Source organism: Callospermophilus lateralis, chromosome 13, assembly GCF_048772815.1.
Source record: "Callospermophilus lateralis isolate mCalLat2 chromosome 13, mCalLat2.hap1, whole genome shotgun sequence".
In the NCBI taxonomy this organism is placed as follows: Eukaryota; Metazoa; Chordata; class Mammalia; order Rodentia; family Sciuridae; genus Callospermophilus; species Callospermophilus lateralis.
Genome location: NC_135317.1, coordinates 48,166,661 through 48,178,899, shown reverse-complemented (window position 1 = coordinate 48,178,899; position 12,239 = coordinate 48,166,661). Strand labels below are relative to the sequence as shown.

Here is a 12,239-nt window from a genome sequence, read left to right as displayed (position 1 = left end):
CTGTACCTGAAGGTTAGTCATTTTAAAGGGCTGGTCCCTCAAGGGAAATGGATGATAAGAGAGGTAAGTTAGAGGATGACCAAGTACTAAAACTGTCAAACTACTTCACTGGAGACAGTGAAACTCCTGATGAGAAATTGGAGGACTGAAGTGCCTAGGTAGCATCTTCACTGCTGGTACCCAATGAAGCCTGTACCTTAAAGGAGAAGTGGGAAAGCACCAGCTGTAGAGGGGATGCATGAGTAAGTTTCAGTTTCCAGCTTCACCATAGCTAACATGGAAGAACGTGCCCTTGGAAAGAAAAACAATGCACCCAGATTATGAAGCTCAAGAACATGTTGCTAATGCAATCCACAGTCTTGATGGAAAAACTTTTAAACTGGAATTGGGCTCAAAACTCTCATTTTTGTAGATTGAGTGATTGTGTAATTCACACCTTCATTATATTGATCAGAAAACAAAGGCCCCAAATGGTATAAATTGTGCCCAAAGTGTGCATTACTGCAGGGACCAGGACCTGCTCAATCTAATTTCCAGCTAACATGTATACTTTGTCCCAACTCATACATATCACTGAGACACAGTGGAATGACATCGGTAAGTAAAACATTTGTAATAACAGAGCAGACATGATTCACAAACATAGTTCTATCAGAGAAGGAAAGGAAAGAGCATGTAATAATATTTTTCCCATAGTGATTCTGAATAATTGTCCAATTTATAAATTTCCCAAGCTCCATTCTAGAGAATCAAATCATCTCAGCTCTGTATACCACCAGTTGATTGCTAGGGTTTGCATATGAGGTATCCCCCAAAAAGCTCATATGTTGGGCATGCAGGAATGTTCATAGATGAATTGATTAGATTATGAGAGCTGTAATCTCATCAGTGGATTAATCATTTGATAAATTGGTAATTTGAATGAATTACTAGGTGGTTACTGTAGGCAAGTGGGGCATGGCTGGAAGTAGATCACTGGGGGTATGGCCTTGGGGACTATATTTTGTCCCTTACATGCCTCCCCATCCCCCTCTCTCTCCTTTTTCTTTCTCCTTGCTGGCTGCCACAAGCTGAAAAGTTTTCCTCTACAAAGTACTTCCTGGTGGGCTGGGGATGTGGCTCAAGTGATAGCGCGCTCGCCTGGCATGCGTGCGGCCCGGGTTCGATTCTCAGCACCACGTACAAAGATGTTGTGTCCGCCGATAACCAAAAAATAAATATCAAAAAATTCTCTCTCTCTCTCTCTCTCTCCTCTCCTCTCCTCTCTCACTCTCTCTTAAAAAAAAAAAAAAAAGTACTTCCTGGTGTTCTGCTCACCTCCATCTCAGAGAAATGGACTCAGCTAACCATGAAACCATGCCTCAAAATAAATTTTTCTCCTCTAAATTGTTCTTGTTGGGTATTTTGGTCAGAGCAATGAAAAACTAACTAATATAGATGGTATTACCATTGTTTGATGTCATTTGTCTTCAGCTGACAATGAATTGGGGATTCATTCTGAAATGTTTTAGGAAGATTATTAATCTCATTTTTCCTGCTAAGAACAAAAATCAATTGTAAATGGGAATAAAAAGACATCTATGATTTTTGTGGAAATGAATGTAAAGATACTTTCCCAAAACAAGTTAAACATGGAGAGATGATGACAGATGTCACTACAGGACAAGTTTGTTGGAAACAATTCTAGAAGAAAAGATGAATTATGCAACATGTAAAAGATGCTGTGGCTATACAATTAAATAGCAGTCTCCACAAACGGAAAGAAGATAGCGATGAAATGTAAGACCTTTTCAATATGTGTAAAGGCTCAGTTTCAAATATCAGACGTTCACTCACCTAATTCAGAAGGCTGATCAAACTTTTATTGGCTTCCACAGAGAATGCATTTGGAGATGTACAAAATCAAATAAGAAATAAGTACACAAATAAAAACACAGTCCCATCAATATCTGCAGAGACCAACACAAAGGGTAGATTGCCTACTTCACATACTTAGGGTGGATAAAATTGATTTGTCTCAGAACAAAAGACCTGAGAGAAAGTACATGTGCAAGGAAAAACATATATCTTTATATAAAAACATCCAAGGACATCCTTAAGTGGTGGAAATACAACCAAGGGACTCCAGACTCAAGTCTTTCAGGATGACTTTGTCCTTATGCACAGACACACAGAACTCAAAGGAAAACAGTTTCCCCACTTCAAGTAAATGTATAAATAGTGCACTGAGTGTCAGAAGCTAAGCCAGATGAATTCAGGTAAACCAAAGGAGCAAAGAACGAACTACTGATGGGGCTATTTTAATAATGGTTTCTTGTAGTCCATAAGGGCATCTCTGGTTTATCTCCTTTGCTTTGTAACAAACACCAAGTGGTTATACATTGCTGAACATCCTTGGGTTTGGTGCACAGAACAAGAGGTATAGTCAAGACCTGGATTCGGAAGCATTTGGTATTTTGGTTATCACCAAAACCTCAGCTGTATCCTTTGCATTCTTCGAAGCAAGCAGTACCTATCAGGTTTTTATCAGAATCACACAAACATGTATTCCTTCCAATACAATAAACAAATACCAAACTTCTTTCATCATCAACATCAAAGATATCATCAATCAAGGTCAAAAATTAAAGCAATGGCTAGAAAAATTACACGAAGAAAAAGCTGCATAGTAAATCTAACAGAAGTAAGACAATCAGGGAACAGTTGTTTCAAAACATACATGGTATCAAAACACCTTGCTTAGGATGGAGTATTGTACATAAAGATTATGCAGAGATACAATTACAAAAGAAAGCAAAAAGAACTTGGGCAAGGATAGAGAAGGAAAAAAAAATGACACATTTGAGGAGTGTGTTACATCCACAAAATTAGTAGGCAGCTGTGGTTGTGTGTATACTTGGAACACAGAATGAGTGCAGAAGCCAGACACAGTGACAATCTTGATATTCTTTTCTGTCATCTGCTTTAAAGTCATCTTTGTACAAAGTAGTTAATGTGTTTTTAATTGGTTTTGCAGGTGAGTTCATCCTTCAAAGGTAAGAAAAAACACTGAACTTAGTTGGGATCAATGAAGCCTCAGGTAATGACCAGCACTTTGGGAAAAAGTAACCCTTGGCAGAGTCAGACATAAAATACAACAATAACTTTGTTCTTGGTTCTTTGTTCAGAGAAGGAAGACCAATATTAGAACTAGAGAGCTCTTAAATGCAGTCAAGAATGTGTTTTAAGTTCTAAAAACGAATTGCTGAACCTATTGTCACAAATATAATCCCAAAGGGAAGGAGGAGGAAAAGCACAGGAACCTCTGGCCAGCTAGGGGACTGTTTTTGAAAAGGTCAGATTTGAAAAGTGTATTTGCAAAACCAAAAGTGGCCAAGGAAGTAGACAAGAGAACACAATAAACTGGGGCTGCATCCTTGCTAAAGTAACTATCCATTTGCTTGCTTACTTATTATACAATCCAAATGTGTATATGTGTACTTGTACATATGTATATGTATGTGTGTATGTATGTATGTACGTATGCTTATTTATTTATTTACTTATGATCAAAAAAGATGAATTGATACCACTTGTTCAAGCTGGTGGTAGGATTTTTTAAAATCCAATATTCTAAAGGATCTCATTTGAGAATAGCACTAATTATGATGTTTCATTCTTATAGTAAGCAAAATTCACCATTCTCCCCATCACTACATGAAATGAGATTTAAAATACTGGAAGAGATTTTTGTCTATATCAGAAGTCACAAAACCAGTGACTGACATCTGACAGGTAATTTGGATAGATGAACAGGCCAAGCATGAGGCAGCAGTGAATGCTGGGAATGGTGACCTGGAGAACGTGTCCTCTATCAAAAGAAAATGAGATTTGAATTTGAAAAATACATAAACACTACATTGGCCAACTGAGATATCCTCAAATTTCATCTGAGTGCCTCCAGTTTACAATTCCTTGTTTAGAGGATTTCTCAGATTCGAAGAGGGAACATGACTTGTGCAAAACCCACAATCAGTCAATAAAAATAGAGAAAATGATGATATTAAATTCTAGAAGTAATGAAATGACTTACCTGAAAAAATAACCTGATTGAAATGCTGAGGGCTTCAAATCTGTATTCCATTCAAGTGGTTCTACAAAAGCAAATTTCGCCTCTTGGGGATATTTATGAGTAAAGTGCTCCACAAACACAATAATTTCTCTCAATATCTCCTCGTTCAGGGGGGTAATCTCCAGGGTTCCAGTGCCATAACCCGCAGCAGTCCATTGTGCAGATCTTGTGAGTGCCACGCCCATGGGAACAGCTCACACTGGGATCTGAGCTCACACTCTATCGGAGTAGAAAGAGTTAGAGCAGGCAACAGCATCCACCTTTCCCCTGGAACATTTTTCAAGATTTTAAACCAGTGTAACCCAACCTTCATTCTGTCTCTTCATCTGAGAGGCTCCGTTTTTAATTACCTAATTACTCTTCAATTCAATAAAATAGGTTTACAGTAAATAATTAAATAAATAAATAAATCTGACTAGTATCAAAGGACATTCCAATATCTGCCTGCTCTGAAATTAATAACTTCTTTCTAAGAGTCTCAGGCCTAAGCAAGAGAATTCAAACAGCTGGACAGAAAACCCAAACAGAAAATTCAAAGAGTGGAAAAAGAACTAGAGGTGGCTGGCAGCAAGTGCCTTGCTTCACAGCTCTGCTGGGGTGCTGGAGGTTTGAGTGAGAAATGCTTATTTGATGTGGGCCAGACATCCTTTAGAATTATACTGAGACTTCTGTAAGTTCCCTCAAGTGCCTTTTGAATTAATAAGAAGCAGGATAAGAATGCAATTGTGAAGTATAACTTTTAATTTTTTTCTGAAAATTAGTATAGAACATATTGATCCTATCATGAAAATATTTTAACAATCCAAATTTCATATTCCCTGCCCATTCATGTTGCACAGGATGAAAAAAATTTTATTGTAATTCACAACTTTTTTGAGAACAAATGTGACAGAAACAAGAAGAGAAAGTCTTCTTGGACTGTTATCTAAATTGGCTATCAAAACAGTCTAACAATAATATTTAAAACCAAAATTCAAATGAAATAAATTTCACCTTGGCTAAATCAAAATTTAGTCTTTAAAAGATCTTTTAAAAGATGACATTATCTGGAACATTAAATAGGAATCAATTTTGAAAACAAGTTCTGATGTTAATTCATAATGGGTATTGTTTTCAAATAAACTATACTTGTGTGTGCTCTCATTTGTAATAATACTGATCATTAAAATCTTCTTTCCTGAATACTAGATAAATGGTTACAAAGTTAAATATCGAATATATTAGGATTTTTTATCCATTATTATTACAAAGGCCCAGAAATACAAGATTCTACAGAAATGACTTGGAGATTAAACTTTCCATAGTGTATTAAATCTTGAAACCCAATAAAAGGATTTCAGCACTCTAAAAAGGGCACTAATTCCTGCTCGGAAGCAGTATAGAAATATTATAAAGGTATCTAGTTACCAAAATGAAAGAAAGAGGACACCAATGGCATTTAGTGATGAAGACAAAGAATGCCCAATGTCCTTTTGTGTAGGACAAGAACCCAAGAGGAAGAATTCTGTTGCAACCTAAAGGTATCTGGTCAGAGAAAAACTTCAGATAAGCAACATGTGAGCCTGGAATTTTTCTTACTTTACAAAAATCACCAAGTATTTTTTCCCAGTTTTAACATACATAGCATAACATGCTGAATTTTCCAGGATTGTAACTGTCATATAAATGAAAGGAAGACTGTACATATTTCATTTTACCAAGAGCTCAGCATTTTGGAAAGGCATGCTATTGGTGGCAATGTTATGGACAAAATTAAAGTTGCAATGACAGACCTCAATCAGCCTGCATTTGGCCTAAGTAGCATCTGATAATTTTCTTATATATTCTAGCATAGTGGTACCTAAGCATTTATAATTATTTTTCTTTCAATTTTCCTTTTGCAATTAGAATACTATCAATATTCCAAACTATATTACATATGTGGGGTTATTATATATGATCTTGATTTCAGAATAGTAAAGTAGCATTATAGAATATTTATTACAAAAAAACAAGTATTGGATCAGATAGAGTTGAAACAACTGATCAAGATAGATAGCACTAGTGAAATATAATATATGTAATTAGTGTACAATTTTTTTTGTTATTTTGTTTCTATTGTTAATTGGCAGAAAATGTTTTAGATTCAAACATATAAGCACATATTGATGTTAGTGTGGCACTTGAGTTTCCCCATGTCATGAGAATAAATATAAACTAAGAATAAGTGCAAATAGCTTTATCTTACACAGAAAGGCTTTGATGGACAGTTCTGTTCTTTTTTTAATTTTAAGCATAACATTTGTTTAGATGATCTTATAAAGATGTAGTGATTGCATCATTTCCTTCCTACACCTTTTTTAAGAATAATGTGAAATTGCATAGATTACATAAAATTGTGGAAGTCAACATACCATACAATAACTTCTTAGAAAACAATTTAGAAAGGAACTAATAAATACTTAAAAAAAAATCTTTTTGTCATGAGAAATTTTATAGAAATGTAAGTGAAACTTACATTTGAATCTATTCAAATTGTTTTCTACTGCAAGTGATCCGGGAGCCACAGGGATACACCAGCTTTATTCAAGAAAGCTGGTTAGCAGAAGCAAACCTTTGGGATCTATGTCCATCCAGAAGACAAGTGCAATATTACTGGGGGGGGGGGGTGGGGGAGAGCGTTCAAATGAGGTCAGCATAACTCAGGTAAAAATATAAAAACCAAAACTTATCAAGATGGGCTGCTTCTGGTGTCTACCCATCACCAATCCATTAAGTCTTTAGGCCTAAAAAAACATGGTTACGATGAATCTGTGCAAACACAATGTACATATATTTGAATTAAAGTAAATTTTAAAGAAAAAAAGTTCAAAGATAAAAGGAGAAAGGTTTCCATGTAGGTGTTTTGTTTACACAAACTGGGAATCACACAGTCTCCTCCTTTTCTCTTCAGATCCAGTAGACAGAATTTGTTTTTTTTTTTTTCTTTTTCCAAATCCGTTTTGAGCTTCGACCATCATTAATAAAATGAAACCCATTCGTGCACAATCTCTGACCCTGGAGCGGAGGCGAAACCAAGCTCTTTAGAAAGCAATGGAAACGTGGCCATCCACTCTGAAACCAGTAGGTGCTGGTAACCTCCCTGGGGAGCCAGAGCACACCAGCACTCTCAGCATCGAGAAGCCAGTCGCTGGGACCCACAGAAAACCCAAAATTCCAGAACTGACACGAGCCCAAGGCGGCGCGACCCGGCCCCCACCCCACCTTCAGGAGGAGGCTGCGTTTCCAGGGACCGGGTGGGAAGCGGCGGCAGAGACCGCGGGACAGTGAGGACGCAGAGCCGCGAGGGCGGGCGGAGGGAAAGGGAAGGAGACGGGGAGCGGCTGGGGGAGAGGATTCAGCCTGGACGGCGGAGACGGGTTGGAGGGGCCGGAGGTCCGGGCCGGCCGAGGCGGGGAAGGTGACAGAGAGGGGGACAAGGACGGAGAGAGCCGGGCTCCGCTCCTAGCCGAGAAAGGGAGGACCGAGAGAAACGGCCACGGGGCTAGGGGCGGCCCCGGGTCCTCCACCGTCGCCAACGGGGCGCGGGGTCCGCCGCGCTGCACCCACCTGCAGCGCCTCCCGAGCCCGCCGCCCGCGGTCCGGCCGCCGCCCGAGCCGTTGCTAGGACGCCGGTAAACACCCGCCGCGGCGCTCGGCGCGGCGCTCGGCGCGGCGCTCGGCGGAGCGCACGGCCTCGGGGACCTCCTGGAGCGCCGCCGAAGTCTTCAAGTGCCGCGCTTGCCCTCCCGACCGCAGCCGAGCCTGTCACCGAGGTCCCCCAGCTCCACCGCGTCCCAAGTTTCCCGCCGAACCCGCGGCTCCGAATTCCGGCGACGCTCTGCGCTGGGTTCCACCAGCGTCGGCGACCTGCTGCTCGCCTCTAGTCCCCTCCCTGGAAACTGCTGGGTTCCACTGTCTTCCTCCAGGACTGGAGTATTCATCCCGACTCATTCTGGGCAGTGGGGCCTGTTTATCTTAATTAAACTGGGGGACAGTTGAGGGGCTTTTAGCTGCCACATAAAATGAAACAGAAAGCGAAAAGCAGAGAATAGTCCTTAGAAACATGGTTTCTGTGGTTCTCCAAAGGCTTCCAGATAAGTGTATTTTGTGTACCTTATAGCTTCAGAACCCTCGAAAATAGCATAGGGATTTCATTTCTCTTCCCAAAAAGATAATAGAGCAGAACATGCTGATATCACTAGAAAAGCAGAAACTGCTCCTCAAAGAACTTGAATGAAAAGAAAACCTTTCCGCCATCTTTTATTTTAGCTTTTTAATGTATTTTACCTTTGTCCATCAAGATAGTCTTGATCCCACCAGGAGACACAGTACTATCAAGAAGCCCAACTCTGAAAAAAAACTCTGGGGACTGAGGGAGTGGCAAAAAGAAAATATTCAAAGTAAAACAATAAATAAATAAAACAGAATGAGCAATATACTACTTTAGGGGGCAGAGTGTTTAGCAACCAAGCTCTGGATAATTAATTGAAGGTCAAAGAGTGTTTAGAAACTACACCTGATTCTTTCCCAAAGTCAAAGAGGCTTTGGAATGATGTTAGGGTAGTATATGTCAGAATGTTATACTGCCTCATTTCAAGCATGTTACCTTTTTGTAGACACTTAGAATATGAAATAGAGATATTTGGCCTTTGTTTTATTTTGTTTTATTCTTTTTGAAAGTATAAAAATTGTTAGGAGTGGAATAGTTTTGCCTAAAGGAACCATATGCAACAGAGAAGTGTAATAACCTGTCTGAAAGGGGTCAGTGCCCCTAGGTATATAGGGGAGCCCTTTAGAATGATAGATGAGACACTTTGAGACAACAACAGCATCATACCTGTGGAGCTAATGCAGGCCACAATATGGTGAAAACTGTAGAGTTCACCATTCAGAAGGGTTCTGGAGCATTCCTGAAAGAAGCTAAGCTTCTTTAGGTACTTAATTTCACTTTTTTGAAATCATCTATGTAATATGATGGAGCATTACTGGGCTCAACATAGAAAACAGCCAGAAATCTATAGTTCAGGGCATTTGACAATGGTTTGTAAAGCTGAAAAAGCTGGTATTATCAAGATCTGAGCATTCATGTCTTCTTTTGCCAAACCCACACCAATATCACAATGTACCATTGCTTAATCTGAAGGCAAAATTTGAACTTATTTTACCTGAGATTTTTTCAAGTAAAAAATAGAAAATAATATTCAAAATGAAGAGGTCCTAGCTGACTGTACAATTTCCTTGCCATGCTGAAATTTCACTGGCCAACTTTCAGCTCTCTGCTTAAATGACTGCTTATCAGAGAGGCCTTTCCTGACCACCCAATATGAGGAAGAATCTTCCATGTTCCTCGTGAAGCACACACCAAGACCAGTCTGTCTTGTTGCCTATCTTCTACCACCACAAAGAAAGCTCCCGAAAACACTGTGTCCTCCAAATATGGAAGGAACAAAATTGACAAATCACCTAGTGAAAAAATGGCTTGCTCCCTAACGCTCTTTGTTGAACAAGGCACAAGAAAGGCAAGGCCCACATTTTCTTGGACATGGTCAGTAGAACCAATTAAAAGAATCTAAGTGCCTGTACTCCCGGCAAAGTCCCTGTACTCAATACCAAGAGTACACCCAGCAGTTTGTTGAAGCAATGGCCTTTCCCAGCACTGACTACAGCTAGAGAGCATAGACACATGGCCCAGTTCTGCCCAGTGGAACTTTCGATATCTGCCAGGGGTTTCAGGGAAAGACTTCAAAGATTCTGGCCAATCTCTGTGATTTTATTGCCAGTTAAATATGCTTCCTGTGAAACATCAACTCTGGCTTGGACAAATCACCTCTTCTGGGATGGAATAGAGTTTCAGGCACAGATTCTGTGCAGTAGTTTTTAAGGCTATCACAACAGCAGTGAGGGAAGGGTCCCCACCATATTTTTCTTCCTGGCTGATAGATGGTTGTCTTCATGTTCACATGACATTTTCTTGGTGTGCCTACCTCTGTGTGCCTAATGCATTAACACTCAGCCTAGTGAACTCATTTTAACTTTGCTACTTCTGAAAGGACCCTACATCCAATGAGGTTTTTCTCTGAGGTCCTTTAGGTTAGGACTTAAACATAACAGTTTTGAGGGGGACATAATTCAACACTTACCCTTCTGTGCACAGGTGAATCAACAGGTTCATTCATCCAGGTGAGAGTGGGGCCGTCTGGTGAGGCCACCAACAAAAGTACATACAGGCCACAACAAGGGCGAAAGTGGTGGGCAAGATTGGTCTAAGTGTTCAGTACCTCAGTCAGAAAAGGGCTGAGAAGGATGATGCCTCCGGAGGTTGCAGGGAAGTGTGGCCATTTCAATTGTATACTAGTAGAATTAAGCCTCACCCAGGGCAGGGTTATTTGTTAGTGGACTTTTACTGGGGATATCAACAGGAATTCTGATGAGAGAAAATCGTATGGAATCTTATGAAGTCCTAAACATCAAGTCCTCCAGATCCTACCTTCTCTTAGAGAAGACAAAGAATCAAAAACATTCAGTCTCAACTATCTCCATATGTCCTAAGACATTACCCAGTGATGCACTGCAGACTCAGTCCCATGGTCTGGAAGTGAAATGGCTCCTTCTTAAATTCTAACCTCTTGACACTTATTTACTCAATCAATGCTTTTGGATACCAGTATATGCCAGGCACTCTGTTGGTAGAACTGGGTAATCCAATTTGAGTACTGATTTAAAAAAAAGATCCACCACATTCTATTTAGGATCCCTGCAACAGAAAGGTCAGTGGCACAGTAAAGCACAGCAAGCAAAGGACAGAGAGGAGAGAAGGATAAATAGGAAAGTGGATTGTTTAAGGTAGGCCCTTTAAACCCTAATAAAGTTTCAATTTTTATTCTCAGAATAAATGAAAGCTATTTCAAAATTTAAAATAGGAAGTGGTATGATCTGATTTGTGCTGTTAAGAAGCCATTCCGAAATAAGCCAATCCAAAAGAAAGAAAGGTCCAGTATTTTCTCTGATATGTGGATGCTGATTTATGATAAGGGGGGAAGGGGAAAAATAGAGGTATTTTGGACTAGGCAGAGAGGAGAGAAGGAAGGGGAGGGGAGGAGAGGGGAGGAGAGGGGAGGAGAGGGGAGGAGAGGGGAGGAGAGGGGAGGGAAGGGGAGGGAAGGGGGAGGATGGGAGGGGTGGGGTACGGGGGGTAGAAATGGTAGTAGAATGAATCAGATATTATTCCCTGCTGGGGCCTCTTTGGCTGTGGCCCCAGCAAACTTTCAGACTTCCAGCTGATGATTGGCTCACAGCGGCCCCAGCAACATCTAGCAACATCTAGCTGATTGGCTCCTCTGCGGTGATGCTCATTGGGCTGTTTCCCTGCCCTTTCAGACCACGGAGCTGCTCATTGGGGGACTTTTTTGGCTCCGCCCATGTGACCCAGCCAATCTGCCTCAAGAGCAGGAGGATTGTGGGAGGAAGAGGCGGGTTGGGGAGTGTGGCTTGTGGGAAGCCAGTGGTGGCAGTTGGGCTCTGAGGGTTTTTTTCCTGAGGAGCTGTTTTGTTTGGCGTGTGTGGTTCTAAAAATAAAGTTAGTTTCTTTTGACAAGTGGCTCCTGAATTGTGCCCAGCCAGACTGCGGCAATTCCCTAAGTTCATATATGATTAAATGACCTGTGTTATTATATATCGTGTACAACCAGAAGAATGAGAAGTTGTACTCCATTTATGTATGGTTTGTCAAAATGCATCATACCATAATGTATAACTAATTAGAACAAATTTAAAACTATGTTTTAAAAAAGAAGCCATTTGGTTATACTGTGGAAGTAGACTTATAGAGTAAACACAAAAAGAAAAAAAAAAACTCCCTTTCATCAGGTTCCCCAGGACGTAAACTCCTATACTGAAAAAAATGTAAGAAATTTATTGAAAAGTGCATTCAGGGGAGTAAAGACAACAAGATTTTACAGACAAGTTGAGTTTCAGTGCAATAATCAATACTCCATGGAGGATGCTGGAACTAGGATGATCCTACAGAGTTTCCCATATTGAGGCAAAGGGGCTAGATTTATACATCCCCCACCATTAACTGGTCATTGTCAACCAGTCACAGGATACA

General features: G+C 40.3%; 1 protein-coding gene across 1 annotated transcript in view; it reads right to left on the bottom strand.

Annotated features, from left to right (window-relative positions):
• The window catches only part of Odad2 (outer dynein arm docking complex subunit 2), a 155,791-nt gene extending 151,495 nt beyond the window's left edge, over positions 1 to 4,296 (bottom strand). The window contains exon 1 of the mRNA XM_076831974.1: positions 4,073 to 4,296. Within this exon, the coding sequence (XP_076688089.1) occupies positions 4,073 to 4,296 (224 nt within the window). The remainder of the gene's footprint in view (positions 1 to 4,072) is intronic.
• Positions 4,297 to 12,239: the final 7,943 nt, after the last annotated feature.